Source organism: Saccopteryx leptura, chromosome 6, assembly GCF_036850995.1.
Source record: "Saccopteryx leptura isolate mSacLep1 chromosome 6, mSacLep1_pri_phased_curated, whole genome shotgun sequence".
Lineage (NCBI taxonomy): Eukaryota > Metazoa > Chordata > Mammalia > Chiroptera > Emballonuridae > Saccopteryx > Saccopteryx leptura.
In genome coordinates, this window is record NC_089508.1 from 126920873 (window position 1) to 126940672 (window position 19800).

Genomic DNA, 19800 nt, shown 5'->3' on the forward strand with positions numbered 1-19800 from the left:
AGAGAAGCTGAATCCTATCTCCTCTTAGCCTGGTGAATAGTGACCCCCATCTTCCATAATGGGTGAAACCGTCTCGGAACACAACATCTGGTCTTGGGAGGGCACAGCCGCCCCCTTGGCGTGCCCCTCCGCAATCCCAGAAGACAAGGTTTTAGCCAGACCTGTATTATGTATCTATTAATTTCTGAGAGCCTCATTCATGCAGACACAACACGTCCACCCACACGGGTAAATGCTTAGACAGACACAAAATCAGCAGCCACCAATTATCAGGCCCCCGCAGCTGCTGCGAGCAGACCTGGAGGTCCTGCTGCTTGCTTTGCAATTTGTGGGAGCCCAGCGCTAGGGGTGCAGTAGGATGCTGGGTGTCCCTCCACAAGCCAGCACACTTCCCCGCCCAGCCCCGAGCACTGTCTACAAAAGCCAAGAGCAGGCTGCCTGGCTGGGCCGACAGACACTAGCCGCCAACGACGAGAGGGCAGAGTGGGGCAAGACTGGTCACGTGTGGGATTTGGTGTCCGGCAGTGGCAGCACCATTCTTTATTTGTAACTGATACTTTATCTCCCAGAAAGGACCAGAGGCAGCTGGCTCAGATGCTAAAAGGTGTAGGAGCTCAGGGAGCTTAAAGGAAGGAAGGGCTCCTTGCAGGTGAGGGCACAAGAGAGGGGTGGGCACCTGCCCACACTGCCCAAGCCCTGGGGTCTCATCTCAGGGAGGCACTGGGTTGGCTCAGAGGCTTTGTTCAAGGATTCCCATTCCTGACCTCAGACCAAAGCTTTACCTTGGTTGGTTCCAGGCTCAGCTGACCCTGAACATACACTGAGCCCTAATTCTGGTCACAATCTAGGCCCAGACTGTGACCTCATATTGAGCTCTAACCCTGTTCAGATACCAAGCCTCAACCCACTCACATCCTGAGCCCTGACCTGCTAAGCCCCAACCTGCTTACAACGAGCCCCGACCTTGGACAGAAACTGAGCACCAACATCACTCACATGCCAGGCTCTAAACCACAGACTGACTCCACTTCTTCACTTCTCTGTAGGATGTAATAAGCAAACCATGTGACCACATCTTTCTCCGGTGGAGAGAACACAGACACCACAGTCTACTTGACCCCTTCCCCTTTGAACCCCAATCACTCCTACCAAGAAAAAGGGCGCCAGTAGCATTGGACATGGTTCCAAAATCCCAACGGTCTCCACTACAATCAGCACCCTCCGGGGAGGAGTGGGTGGGCAGGTGTCCTCGTCCAGCATCCTGGGAACGCCGGCCCAGCACAGGGGCTTGGACAGACAGGTCTCCGCCTCCAGATTCTGCATCTCAGACAAGGAAAGACTCCCTTCATGTTGGATGAGCTTAAGTTAAGAAGGGACCCTGAAATATCTGTCATCCCAAACTTCAGGCTGAAGCTGGGGAGACAAGAAAATAGCCTTGGTGACAAGAGCAGAAAGGAAAAGCCTTCCCTGGTGGGGGTCTCACGAGGGACTGCAGGGTGTTCACACCTCTGTGGGCAGACGCTATGTAACCCACTTGGGTTCTGGTTTCACCTCTGACACAGACTTATCAGTGACCTCAGGCCAGTGGCTTGCCCTCTCTCGTTCTCTGCTCCCCGATTATTTAAAAAAAAAAAAAAAGGTTTTAGGCCAGGAGCTGGTTAAGGCCTGTCCAGGGCTGGTATTCTGTAAGACTGGCTACACTTCCTGGGCTGGCCAAAACCCAGCCCCTCACAGCCCCTCCACACAGATAATATGTGGTCAAACATTATATGCAACATTTTTATTCTCAGGAGAATGCTTTCTTGAACTGCCTTAGTAATTTCACCTTTTAAAGTTAACCAAAAATGGAAGGAAGGGAAGAGGAAGGGAGGGAGGGAGGGAGGGAGGGAAGAAGGAAGGAAGGAAGGAAGGAAGGAAGGAAGGAAGGAAGGAAGGAAGGAAGGAGAGAAGAAGGAAGGATGGAAGGAAGAGAAAGCATGAGATTCTAGAGTCCTAGAATCCAGGTTCAAATTCCAGTTCTGGAATTTCATAGCTACATGACTTGGGGCAAATCTTCCCCATCAAAGCCTCAGTTTCCTTATCTGTAAACCGGGGACAACAGACCCATTTTAATGAAATACAAGATATAAAATGATGAGCACAGCCTGGCTCACAGTCAGTAGACGGTTCGTGAGCGGTGGCTACTGAGCGGTGTCGGCCTGCCTGTCGTCTGCACTAGTTTGAATATGGGGTCGTCAACCGAGAAGTCTACAGGGGTTCGGGCAGCTAAAGGTGCATGAATGACACTGCCAGGTGTGAGACAGGTAGGGACTGTGGGCAACGGGAGAGAAGGAACCAAACTAACGAGTGTGGCCTCCTGTCAGCTCCAGGTCCCTGCTGCAGAGTGGAAATGTGGGGCCAGCACTGCCAGAGTTCCCAGTTTTCTAAGAGAAATCCCAAAAGCCAAACTTTCATGTTACATCTTTTCAGTTTAAAACATCATCTCAAATTTGTTATATGACACATTACGCCAGCCAGCCAGAACACATCTGGGCACTAGGGATGGTCCATCGCATGAATGCTGCTTAGCAAGCTCTGGTCTAAGGCAGTGGTCCCCAATCTTTTTTGGGCCACAGACTGGTTTAATGTCAGAAAATATTTTCATGGACCGGCCTTTAGGGTGGTACAGATAAACATATCACATGACCAAGACAAACGTCAAGAGTGAGTCTTACTAAGAGACATGGACAAGAATGTGGTGGTTACCAGGGGTGGAGGGAGGGAGGACATAGGAGGGAGGGAGGGAGAGAGTTAGGGGGAGGGGGAGGGGCACAGAGAACTAGATAGAGGGTGATGGAGGACAATCTGACTATGGGCGAGGGGTATGCAACATAATTTAATGACAAGATAACCTAGACATGTTTTCTTTGAATATATGTACCCTGATTTATTAATGTCATCCCATTAAAATTAATAAAAAATTTATTAAAAAAAAAAAAAAAAGAGTGAGTCTTAGACGGATGTAACAGAGGGAATCTGGTCATTTAAAAAAAATAAAATCGTTCAGACTTAAATATAAATAAAACGGAAATAATGTAACTTATTTATTCTTTCTCTGCGGACTGGTACCAAATGGCCCCTGGACCGGTACCAGTCCGTGGCCCAGGGGTTGGGGACCACTGGTCTAAGGTACTCTGTCTCACCTTTGATGCCCTTGGTGATGGGAAGCTCACCACCTCCCTGTGCTGCCTCCCTCCCCCATTCTGGGCAGGTGCTAATGACACAGTGTCTCTGAGCAGCCTCCTGGGCTTTGGGTTCACAGGGTTCCAGGGCCCTGGCAATGCTTTCTCAGTAAAGCTGGGCTGGCAGAGAACATCCTCTCCAAAGCCAAGGCAATGCTCCTGCCATCCCCATGGCCTGCTCTGGCTTGGACATGTGGATTCTTCAACATCTCCTGGCCACAAGCAAGATGGCCTGGCCAGCCTCAGTAGCCCTTCTATTAATTAGCCACTGGCAGCAGCAGCTTTGTAACAGCCTTAAGCCTGGGAGGGGGGTGCTGGCTACCTCCTCAGTTTTATGACAAACACCCGAGGGACTGAGGCTGGACCTTCTGCTCTGGGTGAATGACCCCAATGGTGACCAGTGTTATGAGAAGCACAAGGGCCACTCTGGCTGTTATGACACTAGTCAGCCCCATCATCTGTATGTAGACTGGGCAGCCTTCCTTCCAGGGTAGGAGGAAGCAGAGAGAAGTGACAGGTGATCCCAGACCACAGGGGAGACTGCCAGGCATGGTCTGGGCTGGGAAGGAGGCATTAAGATCCATACAACCCCCCCCCCCAACACACACACAGACACACCTGAAGGTGCCAGAGCAGCTGCTCTTACAGGACGCCTCTGTCCCTCTGTCCTCCAAGCCAGCCAGCCGGAGACCCCTCACCCTGGCTATCCTCCCCCCATACCTCTGGGTTCTCACTGACAGTATCTGTTCCTCCCCAGGAAGTTCACTGCAGCCCAGCAGTCCCTGCCCCTTCTCCCCCAGCTGGACCCGCCCCTCTGGCCCTTAGAATGGGAGAGGAGCATCCAAAGCAATGGGGCAGCATGGACTAAGAAGGGCCCTCTGGCCACCTGGCCTCCCCTCACTCACCCCACCCCAATAGCCAGCACCCAAGGCCAGCAGGTCCAAGCAGCCACACAGGATGAGGGGAGCCCATGAATGTGACATCCCCAAGTCTGTGGCCTACCTCTGTGGCTGGGGCTGCTCAGCCCAGTTCACAGCACTCACCCTCCTGTGCTGCGCACCTGAAGCCAAGGGGAGGCCAGAGTGCCCTTGGGGAGCACAGTCAGGGAGCCCAGGCTGAGCACAGAACAGACACAGGGTCTGAGCTTCCATTTCAGCTGGGTGCCAACCCCTTCGCATGACCTGGGCGCTTGTCAGAAATGCAGAATCTCAGACCTCGCCCCAGACCTAGTGAGTCAGAATTGGCATTTTCACCGGACCACCAGGTGAAGTGGATGGCATGACAGTGTGATAACAAATGCCACCCAAGCTCCCTCCAAACGCTATGGGGTGCTCAGGGTGGGAGGGGTGAGGGTGGCCACAGTGACCTGAGAGGCCATCCCAGAAAACCTGGGTTTCTAAAGTGTGGGAGAGGACAGATAGACAGGCAGGTGGGCCAGCACTGTGGGAGGCGTGCCGCCTATAGTGGCCCACAGCAGCTAAGGGAGTTGATGGAGCAGGGAGAGGCCCCAGTCTCATCATGGAGAAAGCCGACCAGGACCAGAAGCTCACGACAGGGAGAACCTAGAGTTCAGGCCTTCCGCCTTGCAGCATGACGGTATGGGCCCCGTGGGGTTTCTGTGCATTATCAGCATCCAGGGAGACCCTGGCCTGAGCACACCTTCCTCCAGCCCCAGTCAGGTCAGAGTGAGCACCTCCTCATTCCCGGACAGCCCTGCTGCCACTGTGCCCATGCCGCTGACAGCACCACCCAGGTGGCACACCTTGGAATTCCACTTTGTACCAAGGCGTCTTCCCCCCACACTGGCACCCCACCCACAGCCCCTCTCAGAGTGGCTTTCTATACTGATATCAGATGCTGCATTTCTGGGCAAGGGCCCCAGGAAGGGCAACCCTCGAAGGGGCCTCAGAAACCTGCAGCCCCAGTGTCCCCCAGCAGAACAGTCATTCCCACGGCTGGAAGGGACAGGGGAAGGTGTGGGACAAAGGAAACCGAACAAAAACTAGTCCCCGAGCAGAGCACCTTTCCTTCTTCAGGCTCTGGCTCGGTCCTTGTTTTCGCTGCCCTCCTGCAGGCGCTGGGAGACTGAAGCCTCTGGCTAGAGGCCTCAGAAGCCAGCTCCAGGAGGCTAGCACCTGCCCCTACCAGGCCAGCACTCTCTTCTGCTGGAGCCTAGAGTAAGGTTCACAACCTAGATGGTCTTCAACTTAGGGGGTCCACAAATCCCAGAAACTAGAGTGTCACACTGTGTCTAAACATACACATATTTTTAGGGACAGAGACTCTAGATTTCCAGCAGGTTCTCAGGCCTCTGACACAGGTTCAGAGACCTATCCAGCCTGCCCAGGACTAAGAAAGGAGGCCCTGTGGGCTGGGGCTGTGTGTTTCGGCACAACACTGCTGTTCTCTGACAGCACGCTGGAGCTTCTCGCCTCCACGGGTGACCGCAGTCCTACGATCTGTGTCTGACATGGCAACAAGATTGCTGTTTTTCTAGGTGGGAGGCTCAGAAAAGGCTCCTAACCCAAGCAGGGCCCCACAGCGGACAGGGCTAGGAGCTGACATGAGGTGGGCAATGACAGTACCCAGCCCCAGCACAGGAAGTTGGTTATATGCTACTCCCAGGACCTACCAAGCTATCAGCCAGTTTCCGGGATTGTGGAGCCCAGCGATTTTGTCCTGAGGAATAGACCCCTTAGGGCTCTCCCTTCCCTTCCCCCGCTCACAGCTGCTCAAGGCTCAGGTGAGTAGAGACAAGGGACAGAGGGGTCAGAAGGGCTAAACCAAGAGGCTAGAGCACAGGAGTAGTCCCCGAACTGACATCCCTTTCCCTGCCAGCCCCATGTCCACCCACACATGGCCCGGACACCTGCTCAGACACCTAGAAGTACACACCTCTCCACTCTACTACTCTGGCCCCTAAAGCCTGACATGGTCCCCACTCCTCTTCTCTCCTCTTGGAACAACAAGATCATGCAGATCCCACTGCCAAGCCTAGCTTCCAGAACATGGCTCATGTAGAAGGAAGGACCCACCCAGGACCCAAGAACCCAACCGACCCTAGGCGAGAGCCTGGGGACAATGTCCTGAGGGGCTGTAAGTCCTGGCCTCTTCCCTTACCAAACCTTAAATACAAGTTTCAAAGGCAAATGGGGAGTGGAAGGAGAAGGAAGGGGAAGCCAGATGAGCCCGAGGAGCTGGTGGCACAATGGGAGTAGCCAGGGCATGGTGTGGGCATGGTGGGTGGGTGAGGAGAAGCACAGGAGGCCAAGAAGCACCCAATCATGTAGACATAGCCAATATGAGGGTCCCACAGAGCACAGCCCACTTCAGCCCTTAGAAAAGGCACCAACCTTCCTCCCCCAGGAATAGGACATGTCAGAAGCAGCCCATGACAGCAAGCTCTGAACTCCAAACCACAAACTCTGTCATGGTTTGCTAGTGATTCTCTATTAAACCAATTCTGCTGGATCAATGCTTCCTGCCTGTCAAAATGATGGATCCACCCCCAGCTGGCCCCAGCAATGCTCACAGAAGCTCTTGTGAAGCCTGAACTGGGCTCCCTAGGAAGGCCCAACACCAGTGGCTGAAACTGGAGGGACTGAGGCTTGGGATGCTGGGTCAGGGGCGTGGGTGAGGCCGGGTTGAGTGGTGGGGTTTCTAAGCTTAAAAGACTTGGCTAGGTCTCTGCCTCTTGCACCTTCTGGAAATAAGAACAGCTGCTCCGGCCCAGAGGCAGAAGAGGCATGACCCTGCCCATCTAGAGGCTCACAAAGATGGTCTTTCTGTATGTCGTTCCCCACACACCACCCTGCACCAGGCAGGAGACAGGCTGTGCACAGAGGAGGTAGGCTTCCAGCTCCCAGTCTTCATTCATTGCTTGTTGCACAGATTCAAAGCCCAGTCTGACCATTTTCCTGTTGCCCACTTATCAGTCCTGCCGCATCCAGCTCTCCCTCTCTATCCCATCCCCTTGCCCCTCCGCCATGTCCCAGGCATCCTGCAGTTAGTAGAAGATTCTGCAGCAGGGGGACTGCAGATAGATGTGCCAAGATAGGCAGAGGCAAATCAGGAAGGCAGAGCAGTCCCCACTGATGCCATCCACTCAGTCCCAGTTCTTCACTGTCCACGGTAAGGGGAGACTGTGAAGGCATAGCCCCATACCTGGGGGTGCTCAATCAATGCCCGCTGCTGATGGAGACCAGGTGTACCTGGGCCTGGTCTCTCACAGCCAAGACGGTGGAGGGTGGGGGTGCTGAGAAAGGGAAGGGAGGGCACCTCAACAATCACAACTGGTTCATACTGGCACCACCAATCTGCCACCACCACCAGGGAGTTCGTAGGGAAGAGGAGAAACCCAGTACACCCAAAGGGTTGCAGGAGCTCCTATCCACTCCTCCCTAGCTCAGACTGGGGTCCCCAGGTCAAAGTACTGACCAGAGGGGAGGCCTCGCTTTAGGAACCTGCCACTGGGAACCAGGCACAGTTCCTGATGGGAAGGTCCCACCCACATCGGGACCCTGGACATCAGGGTTAGAAGGAGCAGTCCAAAAAGGAAAGCAAAAGAAAGAAAAAGCAGAGACAAGAAAAGGGAGGAGGGCCCTCTCTGTTCACCACCTATTTTAAGCCATTGAGTGTTGCCTGACTGGTCATTCCCAGCCCAAGAAATCTCTCTCATTGGATGAAAACGGCTTTGCTCTCATTACAAACCTAGCTTCCCTGGAGTTTGCAAAGAGGGCTCTGGGTTGACAAAATGCTCATTTATACCAGCAGACAAGCAGAACAGACAGGTAAGAAAGCTCAACAGGAGCAGGGGCCAGAGACAGAGAATGAATTAAACCCAGCTCAAAAGGTGACCCTTTTTTGACTGTCACTTCAATCCTGTGTATCAAGAAAGCCCAAGGGAGCACTGGGGGGCACAAGACCTTGATTGAGGAAGGGGCATCCCTGACCCCAACTTAGAGGCAATCACTAATTTCTCTTTTTGCACAGATAACCCCTGCAGCAGGCCCTGAGTGGGATCTACTGTGAGGTAGCATCTGGCTCAGGGGATGGGGGAAGAGGCAGGGTCCCTCTCCTTGGCTGGCAGTCACACTGTTGGTGCGGGACTCACAGCTGACCCATGAGAGACCTAGCAGCTGCTGAAGCCTGGGCCACCGGGGTTGGGATGGTACACTGGACGAATGTGGGGTCACAGGACAGGTAGTCATCAGTCAGGGTACCCGGTTATCTTCACTGACTATGGTGAGCAAGGTCATTCTGTCCTGCCACTCTGGATACCAGCTACCCAGAGTATCAACTGCTGGCCTACCACTTGAAGGGCTGGACCCAGAGTTAAGGTGAGTGCAGAGGGCTTTCACCCTGGGCATGAGATGCCAGTGACCTCAGTTCCCCAGGGGCCCAGCTCTCCCTCCCCAACTGCAGCTTCCCAGGGAACCAGAAGGCAGATATTAACAGCTAGGGGTCAGCACCCATGGAGCTGGCCCAGCTTCCAGGAGGTCTGTCCCCCTTCAAGGGCCTGCTCTGCAGGATGAATGACCTGGAACTGCCCCTAGGATGGCCATGCTGACTCTGCAGCCCAGAAGACAGAGGGGGATGTGTGGCTTAAGGTGGCAGGACTAGGCCGGGCTCAGCACACATTTTCAGCCTGTTCCTAATCCAGCCAGACCTCAAGAGGCGGAGGTCTGCAGCCTGGAACACAGAGGCAAGTTCCTGCACAGCGCAGGAGGGAGGTCTGGGGGTGTCTCGGAGCCTAGAGACGCCCGACTTCTCTTGGAGCTCCCAGCATGAGGAAGGAAAGTAAGTTAACTCGCGCTAAGAGGCAGAGCCTAGAGAGGCAACACGCCTGCGACCCGCTCAGGACACGCACAGCATCACCACCACCAGCCCCCTTACCTAAAGTCGCTGTAGGGGTGGATAATCCAAAACCCGGCCGACTTGACCCTCTCCTGCTCCCGCTCCACGGCTTTCTGGCTGCCAAACATTCTCAGGGAGAATTTGTTGACCCCGGGCTGGAGCATGGCCCCGAACTGGCGCTGCATGAAGCCGGCTTGGCCCAGGCGCACCTCGGCCTCGGGGAGGATCTGGTCGCCGGCGGCCGCGCCTCCCTCCACTTTGATAGCAGTGTCCACGGAGGGCTGCTCGCAGGAGGCGGAGGCCGACTGCGGCGACTGCTGGTGCGGCGGCGGGGAGAGTGCGGACTGCGCCGAGGGGCAGGGGCGCTCAGACTCTCCCGCCAGGCCTGGGGGCGTCCTGTCCTCGCCGGGGGACGCGTCGCCCTCAGCAATGAGCCGCCGCTCCTCCGCGGAGTCATTCAGGTGCCCGTGACCGCTGCCGCCACCCGCTCCGCCGCCGCCCCGGCTGCCCAGCGAGGCCAGGCTCCCGCGGAAGCGCCTGCAGTCGCCGTTCGTACTGGACTTGCCCGCGCCACGGGCGGGTCCCTCGCCGTCCGCCGCCCCGAGGGCCGCGCCCCGGGACCCCGTGCCGCCCTCAGCCGCGGAGGGCGAGGGCAGCGGCCGCAGACGGATGCTCCTGCAGCTGGGGTCCTGGCGATCCCCGGCTCCTTCCTCTTCGGCGTCCTCTTCCTCGTCCATGATCCACGCCTTGGCCCCCACCTGCTGCGGAAGACTATAGAGCCGCTTGCGCATGGACGGCGGCAGCTTGTCCATGGCGCCAGGGGCGGGGGCAGGGGCAGGGCTAGGGGCACCGGCGCGGGTGCGGCGCCGCAGACCCGCTCCAGGTCCGGGTACCGGTTAGTCCGCCTGAAGGGACGCGTCCTTCGCCGCCGGCGCTGGGCAGCCTCAGGCACCCATGCTGGGGTGCGCTGCGCGTCGCGGGGGGCTCCCAGTCCGGCTGCGGGTTCCCGGGCTCGCCGCGTGGCGCCTCCTTCCGGGCCGAGCCAGGCGCGGGGACCCCGCACGCCAATCTTTCTTCCCTCTGCGTTCAGGGGCGCGGCGCGCCGCGGGGCTCTGGGCGCCCCGCCCCCGCGGGGAACAATGGGCGCCTGGAGGAGCGGCGCTTGGGCCACCAAGTCTGGAGAGCCGCTCCGGAGCGCAGAACGCACGGCCCGCGCGCCTCCCCGGTTTGCGCCCCGCGGACAGGCGGACGGGCGCGCTGTCCTTCTGTTCCGCCGCTCGGGCTTAATGGCCAGCCACTCGCGGGTTTGCCTCTTCTCCTATGGTCGAGCCCGGCGGGCCAGTCCCAGCGCTCCCACCGCAGCCGAGCGGAGCCCAGCTGTCCGCCAGGCTTACATCAGCAGCCGCCTCCCCCAGAACGCCCTCCGGCAACGCTGGGCTCCCGCGCCCCGGAATATTCATGAAGCCACCGCAGCTCGCGGGTTGCCATAGGAGCGGCTCCTGCAGCCGGGTCTGCCTACCTGGCCTTCTTAAAGGGGCAGCGACGCGGACCAGGGTGGAGGGGTGGCTGGGTGCACCTTGCCCCACCTAAGGGAAGGGGGTGAGAGGCGTGCTTAAACGTAAATCCTCAAATATCTTTCCTCGCCCAGGGGTTGGGAGCACAGCCCAAGTCTAGGGCTCCGGTTGGAGTTGCCAATCGCCCCCGCCCCAGATTGGGGGGGCGGGGTTTCCCGGTCTTTCCGAGCTCTGGGTTTTCCTTTCCCCCTCGCGGCGTGTTTGCTTCTCAGCTGGGTGTTCAACACTCCTCAGGGTAGGCGGGGCGGTGGTCTAGATTTGGAGCCCAGGGCCTTCCCGAAACTCGCCTGGAGAGAGGGTTTCCCGGAAATGCGCTGCGTGGAGACTGCTCCACGGTTTTTCCTGTGAGGAGAGGGGGTGGGGATTGGGTGGGGGTGGGAGGCGGGCGATCCCCCCAGTCTGTCTTTCCCCTGCGGAGCCTCACAGCGGCAAGGCAAAGAGGGCGCGGGGAAAACTCCGGGACCCATGCATAGGGCGCGGGGATGAGACCCAGACCTTCGAGGTAAGATTTCTAGGAAATGTGTCTGCAGCAGCCACCGCCGTGAAGTCTAGATACCCGCACGCACCTCTCTCGGGGCGGTTCCGATGCGGGGTTTCTGAGACCAGCCGGCTCCTGGCACTCTGAAGCTAGATGGGCATCTCCTTCTACCTGGACTCTCATCCAGATTGTGACCCCTATGTGGACCACTCTAGGGGTGTTCCTGCTCTTCTCCGGCCCTCTACCCACAAGCAGCAGCACAGCCTCCACCCACTCCGTTTGAGCCTGCTCTCCACCCCAACCTGTAGGCCCGCCTGCAGTCCTCTGTGTCCACGTGCAGCCTCCCAGCTTGTGGGTGAATCCCAAGCTCAGCCAGAAGAAATATAATACATCTCTACTCCTCTTCAACACCGACAGAACCTGACACCTCTCCTCAGCACAGCCGGAGCTGCCAGACCGCCTTTCTCTGGCCTGGGGGCCCCAAGATGGGCCAGGGGTTACTCAGGTCCTCTCAGAAGTGGACATGCAGCGTTAGAGGGGAGGGGTTGGCCAGAGAAGGCAAGAGTTTGGGTCAAATCTGATAGGAGGAAGGCAGTAAGGTCCCCTAGCTCCCTGGTCGGCAAACTGCAATTTACTAGCCACAGTCTGCTTTTTGGCCCCTTGAGTGTGGCTCTTCCACAAAATACCACGTGTGGGCGCTACCTCGATAAGGAATGTACCTACCTATATAGTTTAAGTTTAAAAAATTTGGCTCTCAAAAGAAATTTCAATCGTTGTACTGTTGATATTTGGCTCTGTTGACTAATGAGTTTGCCGACCACTGCTCTAGCTCTGTCATCACCTTGAGGAATGACATGAAGTTTTTCTTTGAAGGATTTTTTTCCTCATTCTTAGTCCACTTGTGGACTAACCACTTCCCCCCCCCCCAACCCCACACCTGCACATTCAGAGAGAAAACTTGGAAGCCCGATAGAGGGAACTGGGTAACCTACTCTACCCACTGGACCACAGGACCTCCCATAGAGGGAGGGAAGGACTAGGGTGATGACATCACCACAACTGGCATTTCTACTTTTGAGCAGCTCTGAGCTGACAGTTCTCCACACAGATTCTGGGAGGCCTAATCCCTGCGTGTTCTTGGGTCTCCTTGAAGAGTGTTCTTAATGGGCTGTGCACCCTGCCTGCCCTGATATGCCAGCCACAGGGGGGAGACTTCCACTTAACTCACATCTGTGGGCTCTGTGTCCAGCAGGGAGCTAGTCTGCCTCACCCCAGTTTCAGGAAGCCAGCCCAAACTGGCTTCCCAGTGACCCACAGTTGGGGTATCCCCTTCTAGAGGAGCCCTTCCCTGGCCACCCAAACTTTGGCCATGTCCTCACGTTTGCCTCCCATCAGCCTGAGCATTTATTACACAGCACAGTCTATGTCTCCTTCAGGACTGAGCACCCCAAGGATAAGACAGTTCTGACTTATCTCAGAGACCTCAGCACTAACACAGGGTCGACAGAGAGCAGATCAGTACATGGCAACTCTATGCATGATTAGGGACCCTGGAAGGTGATCTTCGAATGGAATGGAGGACATGACCAAGGCTCTGCTTCCTGGTATTTGCTGCCACAACTGACCGGGGTCAAGGCCCCTTAACTCCTCCCTTCTAGAACTTCACCTGCCCTCAGTTTGGTCAGCAATACCATTCAGGACCATCTAGGACCACCCTTGAGTGCAGAGGTGACACTAGGTAAAATAAGCACACAGTAATCCCCGAGGAGACCTGGTCTCTTTATGTCTTCTATGTGAAAATCCTAATGGTGGATGGTTGTGGTGTGCCAGCATGCTGGGGAATAGAGAAGGAGGAGGCCCAGGTCTTCCTCTGCTGGGCTCCAAGTTGGAAAGAACCTAGACCTATTGAGACTCAGGAAAGAGCAGAAAACTCAAGACAGGAAAGAACTGTGTACTAAATAATGCCTCAGCCTATGAGATTGGAGAAGGGGGGCCTCCGTGAGCTTGGGGTAGCTAGGGAGGACTTCCTGGAAGAATAGGTCCTATTTGGCTAGAAATATGTGTCCAACATTTCTTTTGTTAAACTATGTGAAATCTTGTGGGCCAAAAATGGTTGCACTTTCTCATGGCTCAACCTAACAATTTGCAAACAAGAGAACCAAAGCATAGAGCTATTAAGTGACTTGCCCAATGTCCCACAGCCAGGAAATGGTGGAGCTGGAACTTCAACAAAAGGCTCCCCAAGCCTAGTTCTCCTCTTTCACCCAGCTGGCTGGGTAGGCAGAGGGGAGGAAGGGAAAGGTGGCTCAGAGTCTGGCATGGCTAATGAAGAAAGAAGGTAAAGAACAGAGCCTCCCTCTTCTGTGTGCTCCCCATTGCCCCACCGGGGTCTCAAATCCTCTCCTTTCCAGTGCTTCCAGAAAAGCCTGGGGTCTGCTCTGCTTCATCTGTTAATATAGTAGATGGGAGCGGAGGACCCCAACAAAGGAAGGCTCTGTCTCTGGACTGAGGGAGAAGACCTGCAGCTCTCAGCTTTGGTGGGGAACCTAGTGCCTCCATGACAGGTGCTTCCTGCAGGGCTGCAGAGGGACTGTGTGCTCCCGGGATGCAGACCCAGAGAAGATTCTGGGTCTCTGAGGGAAAGACTGGGGAGGGTGGGCTTTCTTCCCTGGAAGTGACATTCATACTACCTGCTGGGAGTCGAGGGGGGATGTGGCTAACCATTATATATCAGAGCCAGACCTTATTTGTTGAGGACCTGGAAGGGCAGAAGGGGTTGGGAAATTCTGGAAGTATTTTTGCTTGTGTGCTTAAAGGGGCCGCTCTGGGGTAGGGTAGTTGGCTCCCACACCATGTAATGCCAGGGTTTGGGACGGTTCTGCTTGAAATTTAATGAGAGAGAGAGAATGTAGGATATTTTCGTGTGAGGTTGTCAACTGTCCTTTCTTAGAAGGCTGTCTATATTCTAATGTTATAGTCTCCCTGCATTTCCTGTGTTAAAATGCCATTTTATGAAATTACCATGCTAGGAGATGGCTTTTTTTTTTTTTTTTTTAGGCCCTTGGCTAAATAAAAAGTTGGCATAAAAAATAAAAATAAAATAAAATAAAAAAAGTTGGCATAAGGTTCTGTGTTTATTTCCAAAAATCATTGTTGGGCCCTGGTTGGGTGCTCAGAGGATCAAGCATCTTCCCAACAGGCTGAGGTCATGGATTTGATCCAATGAATGCATAACTAAGTGGAACAATCTCTTTCCCTCCCTCCCCTTCCCTCTCTTTCTCTATCTTCACTCCTCTTTCTCAAATCAATAGAATTTTTTTTTTAAAGTTATTTTTGAAATGTTGTTGGTCTGTGAATTCCGTAAGTCTGGAAGCCCATGCTGTTTAAACAATAGGGCGTGAGACAGGAAAATCAAAGCTCTAGAATTAAGCATTTCCCTGTCATTACTGCCTGCACATACCTCAGCCTTCCTCAGGTATAAACTATGCGTAATGACAGGGGCCTCAGAAGTTACTGTGAAGACCATCCAAGGAAATGAATGCACCAAGCTGGGTATCTCACATATGGTAAGTTCTCAACAAATTGGGTGGTGGAAGATTGAGTGGAACCTGCATTGGCCAGTGGAGGGGGAGACGTTTCACCTCTGATTTCAGTCATATATTTGTCTTAAAATTGCGGTTGGGAGGAAGGGGACATGCTGTCCTCCAGGATGGCTCTCTGAATCCTCCGCCCTGCTATATATATGGCTGATCTCCAGTCTCTGGTCTTCTGAAAGCAGGCTTCCTTCTGCTGGTGTGGGCACCTTCCCAGCTGGGATCAGAGAGGACTGACTCAGAGGCCACACTTTTTGCCCTGATTTTAGACTCCCACCACACATAGGTGCAGCCTGATCTTTCTCTGTAGATGTGGTCTTCTCAGGGTCTGCTCTGCTCCGAGGAAGGTTAGCTCTGTGGAGCCCTCACCTGGGTGACACAGGGAGCTGCCACACTCCCTCGGGTTTCTGTCCCAAGACTTCCTGATGGGGAAGCTGGGAGTGGAGGGAGGGCACACAGGAGCAAGCCCTATGGGGTATGGACATGTGGAGAGAACAAATCAGCCACCCAGCCTTGACCAAGCCCTGGGTGCCCATTCCTGAGCACTGCCACACATGAATGGAGGCTGGGAAAGCAAACATGCCTTCATCTGGGCGTTTCCCAATCTGATTGAAACAGCAAAAGACCATCCCAGAGGTTTGTAATCAAGGGACAGAGTAAGTGACTCAGAAGCTCAGAGCTATGGTGTTCCTGGGTATGATCAAGGTGGGCTTTCTGGAGAAGTGGAAAATGAACTGGGTTTTCAAGACAAGAGGTAGCACACGCTGCATGTGTGCATGTGTGTGTGTCTGTGTTTCTTAAGGGGAAACAGTAAGAGGAGCAGCCTTGTGGGAGTGAGGCCTGCCACATTCTCTCAGTGGGATAGATGAGGAATTGTATTGCCAGAGAACAGGGCTAGAGTAAAGGTCCACCATAGGGGACCACTAAGTTGTTACCCTATGCTGGCCCCAGGAGAGAGTCTGCTGTCTCCATGGAAAGAAGGTATTGGGTCCTTCTGATCCCCTTCTCCCCACACCATCACTCCCAGACTCTAGCTGCATAAACTGCTGGGAGCCCACATGCCCATCTTCCCCCAATGACTTTAGGGCACCAGTGAAAGAAAGCTCCCACAGGCTTAGTTAGTTTCCAGATGGGCTTTGCCAGCTGCTTTTTCTCTCAGTTCTGCCTGGTTTCTTTAAGATCTGGGAGCACAAGCTGTTGTATTGTCCTTTCTCTACTTCCTGCCTCTGTGCAGGACCCTACCTGTGAGTGCTGGGAGCCCAGCAGAACCCAGAGCCCTTTCATCTCCAGGCCAGCCCCAGCTGCACTGCCCTTGATGTCTCCGCACTCCCAGCTTGCACTCCGGGCTGTCCCTGCGGGGCTCTGCCAGGCAGCCACTGAGACATCACATCCCTCTCCTCGTATGGGGAGGCAGGAGGAAGATGTGCTGACAGCTCGGCCAGGTCTGGACTGTGTCTCTGTGTCCTGCTGGGGCTCCAGGATGTCTGGGCCGCCTGGACTTGGAGCCAGGCTAGAGAGTGAGGTGCCTAGGGTTACGGGAGGCCCCCGAGGTGCTGGCTGATCAGAGCTGCCAAGAAGTAAGTACCCGAGACTCCTGTGTCCCAGTCTGGAAGCGACCATATCTCAGGGCTGGAGTGAGCTCAGACAGGGGCCCGCTGGGCAGTCTCTGCAGCCTGGGCTGGAGGCGTTAGTGAGTGAAAGGCACAGACAGGATGGCCCACAAGAAGGGGACGAGGTTTGGCAAATAGTACAAAGTGGAGGAGGGTGGAGGGAGGGATAGTAATGATGTCAGGGGAGATGGCCTTTCCTGAGAAACCCTGAGGTGACCCAGGGGCTGAATTCGGCTCACAACCCCTCCTGCCCCTGTGGACTCTCTCCTAAGCCTGGCTGGTACTTTGCTCCCTGCTGAGCCCTCATGCTCTCCCCATCGCCATCTCTACATTTTCTTCTACCGCCAATTTTTCATCATTCTTTTACTTGTTTGATTGTTCACTCCTTTATTTATTTAGTCAACTTGCATAGTACCTGCTAGAGGGTGGTGCCCCTCCTCTCCAGGCACCTCCACCTAAGGCAAGAAGGAGTCGGATATAGTAACTCACACACAGCAGATGGGGGAAAAGGGTCATGTGATGTGAGCAAGCGTCTGGGGAACAAAGGAGGGGCAGGAAGAAGAGCACCAAAGAGGGAAGTAGGATAGATGGTCGGGTTAGAATTGGCCTCTGAACCGGGCAGATGCAATTTGGAAGAGTGGAGGCAGAGAGGTGGGGCACACCAGGCAGAGGACACAGTGTGGGTGGGAAACGGGCAGAGGTGAGCCTGTGCACGGCAATGGATAAGCTGTCTAGGAAGCTGCAGCCCTAGTAGGTTGGTTCTGGAGGCAATGGGGAGCACCAGGAACTGATTTAGGACAAGCCAGGGCTTTGGGGAGTACCATCAGGTCATGCCCCGGGAGCCCAGCCCTGTGCTTAGCTCTGCAGGGAGTGAGCAAGAAAAGAAGGCAGAGTCCCTGCTGTCGGAAATGCCCAGTGGGGTCAAGGAGATTAGAGTAATGCCATGAAACCATTCAGACGTCCTGGATCCGGCCCTGGACCCGGGGGTACATGGGGTGAGCCTCAGCACTGGTCCGTTGGCTGGTTTCTCTGGCACAGCCCCGTGGCACAGCCTCCCTTCCACAGCCCTGTACCTCAGGATAACTTGCGATTACACAAGACTTCCACTGACTGCCTTCCAGAGAGACAGTTCCGCTGTGTAATGAGGGCTGTGTCCTGCAGGGTGCCCTCCAGAGCAGAGAAGAGTTAGGGAGGAGCTGTGCCAGGCTGTGTTAGAGATGGTGCCAGGGACTGTGAGAGAGGCTATAACGGGCTGTGCCAGGGGTGGTGCCAGGGATGTTGCCAGAGCTATGACAAGGGCCATGCCGGGGGCTGTGCCAGGGATGGTACCAGGATAGTGACAGGGGCTGTACCAGGGATGGTGCCAGGAATGGTGACAGGGCTGTGCCAGGATGGTGACAGGGCTGTGTCAGGGAGAGTGCCAGGGATGGTGACAAGGACTACAATAGAGGCTGTGATAGAGACTAATAGAACTGTGACAGACACTGTGACAGATGTTGCGATGAGGCTGTGACAGGGACTATGGAGGGACTGTCACAGAGGCCATGACAGGGGCTGGGACAGAAATGTGACTAAGCCTAGAACCACAGTTAGAGCTGGACAACATCTCCGGAGCTAGGGGGCCCACACTCACCAGTCCACAGGGCAGTTGGTGGTGACTGCAGTGACACACAGCTAGGCTGGGCCATCGCAGGCTGTTGCTGCCCCAGGGAGAGAGCCAGAGCGAAGTGGGTGAGTGGGTGAGGCTGGTCGCCACCGCTGTGCCCTGTGTACCTATCTGTGCACGGCACATTTCTGGGCCTCAGTTTCCTTGATAATGCCTGCCTTGGAAGAGTTCAGAGGCAGAGCAAGGTGGGTGCAAATGCAGGCTGACCGAGGGTCCCATGAGACTCCAGGTACCATGAAGGGTCCTTGACTCACCAGCCCCCCCAAGCACAGCCTGCTGATGGAGTGAGGAACGTGCCCTCTGTGTACACAGACGGCCATGTTCCTCATGTGTGGACGCTAATGTTATGAAAACACCAACTTGTCTTAAAGTCTGGCTAAGCTTGGAGTTGTGGTTGCTAATATCCAGGGAGAGCTAGCTCTGCCCCAGCACAGTGCCAAGTACTTAGCACAGATTAGTTCACAGGATCTCTACTAAACACTGCCAGGTTAGTGGTATTATCCCCATTTCACATATGACTAACTTGAGGCAAGAGAGGTTGACTAATGGGCCCAGATTCCCACGGTTCGCAGATAGGGATGTCCAAACGTGGTTCGATCTTTCCCCACTGTCGGCAGCTGTCCCAGTCACAACTGCTATGTCAGATGGAGTTTGAAGTCTCGAAGTCAAAAATTTTTTCAGCTAAAAAAAAAAATCAAAAAACGTTTTCATACACAAATGGCTGGGACTTACTGGGAAGCATTCCTCTAGTTCAAGGGCAGTTTTGGATCTTGCCTGCTCCCTGCCCCCACTCCGGGCACCAGGCTGAGCACGGGGAACCAGGGACAAGCAAGACGTGATTTTCTGCCCAAAGAGAACACAGAGTGGCTACGTTGATGGCGAGGGCTGTCGTCGTCATTGCTGCTTTTGACCAGGCTCGTGCCAACCAGCCTGGGTCCCAAACAGTTCTGGCCAGGCAGTCCTGTCCCCTCTCATGCTGTGCTGACTCTGAGCCTATCCTGATGCCCCTGTCCTGTCACCCTTCTCTCGTCCTATTCAGAAGGGAAATTCTCTGCCAGCCCCCTCCCCGGCCTCTTCACAGAAGGTTCTTCCTCTGCTGTTTTTTGGGGATGGCCCCTCATTCTCCCACACTCCCCCATAGTGGGGAAGTGAGGTGGTTGCTCCCTGTGACATCCTGTACACCATCGTCCCTCTACTTCCAATAGTACTCCTGCCATACCCCGCTGAGGCTCCATGTGGGTCATCTCATGGCTGTCACCCAGAGATGGTTCCCACCTAGCTTCCTCTCCATCCCAGAGAAGGCTCCACAGAAACTTGGGCCCTGCCTGGTTCCCAGACACTTTCTTCTCAACTCCAGCCCACCACTCCCATGGCTACCACCTAGACCTGCTCCACCTCTTCAGGCTGATATTCAGGTTTAGTCGTACCCCAGAGGCCACGCCCCCTCCCACCTTCCCATCATCCCTGCTCTTCCTTGGGAGAGCAGCCCTGTCCACCTCCACCTTGCCTCAGTCCCTTCCCTCCCTGGTTCAGACTACAGGACCTGCCACCTCAGCCTCCACACCCAGTGTCCTCTACACCTTTGTCTCAGACACATGGTCCTTTTGTTTGTCCACCTGGAAACTTGAGTCTTGGATCAACCCAATCACTGCCCATCTCTGAGGGTTGCAGGTTGCAGCTGCCCTGCCAAGGCAGCTGGAGAAACCCATACAGCTGCACAGAGCTGTGCTTTCTCAAGTTCACCATCTCTGATGGGCCTTGGTGCTGCCCAGCAACCCCACTGTACTTTCCTGCCTGCTTTG

General features: G+C 55.2%; 1 protein-coding gene and 1 pseudogene across 1 annotated transcript in view; one reads left to right on the forward strand and one right to left on the reverse strand.

Moving 5' to 3' along the window:
- Window positions 1-10513, reverse strand: part of HCN4 (hyperpolarization activated cyclic nucleotide gated potassium channel 4) — a 43636-nt gene extending 33123 nt beyond the window's left edge. Inside the window, exon 1 of the mRNA XM_066343188.1 lies at window positions 9117-10513. Coding sequence (XP_066199285.1) covers window positions 9117-9889 — 773 coding nt within the window. The 5' untranslated portion in view covers window positions 9890-10513. The remainder of the gene's footprint in view (window positions 1-9116) is intronic.
- Window positions 10514-14620: 4107 nt separating this feature from the next.
- The window catches only part of LOC136377167 (ribosome biogenesis protein NSA2 homolog pseudogene), a 54248-nt pseudogene continuing 49068 nt past the window's right edge, over window positions 14621-19800 (forward strand).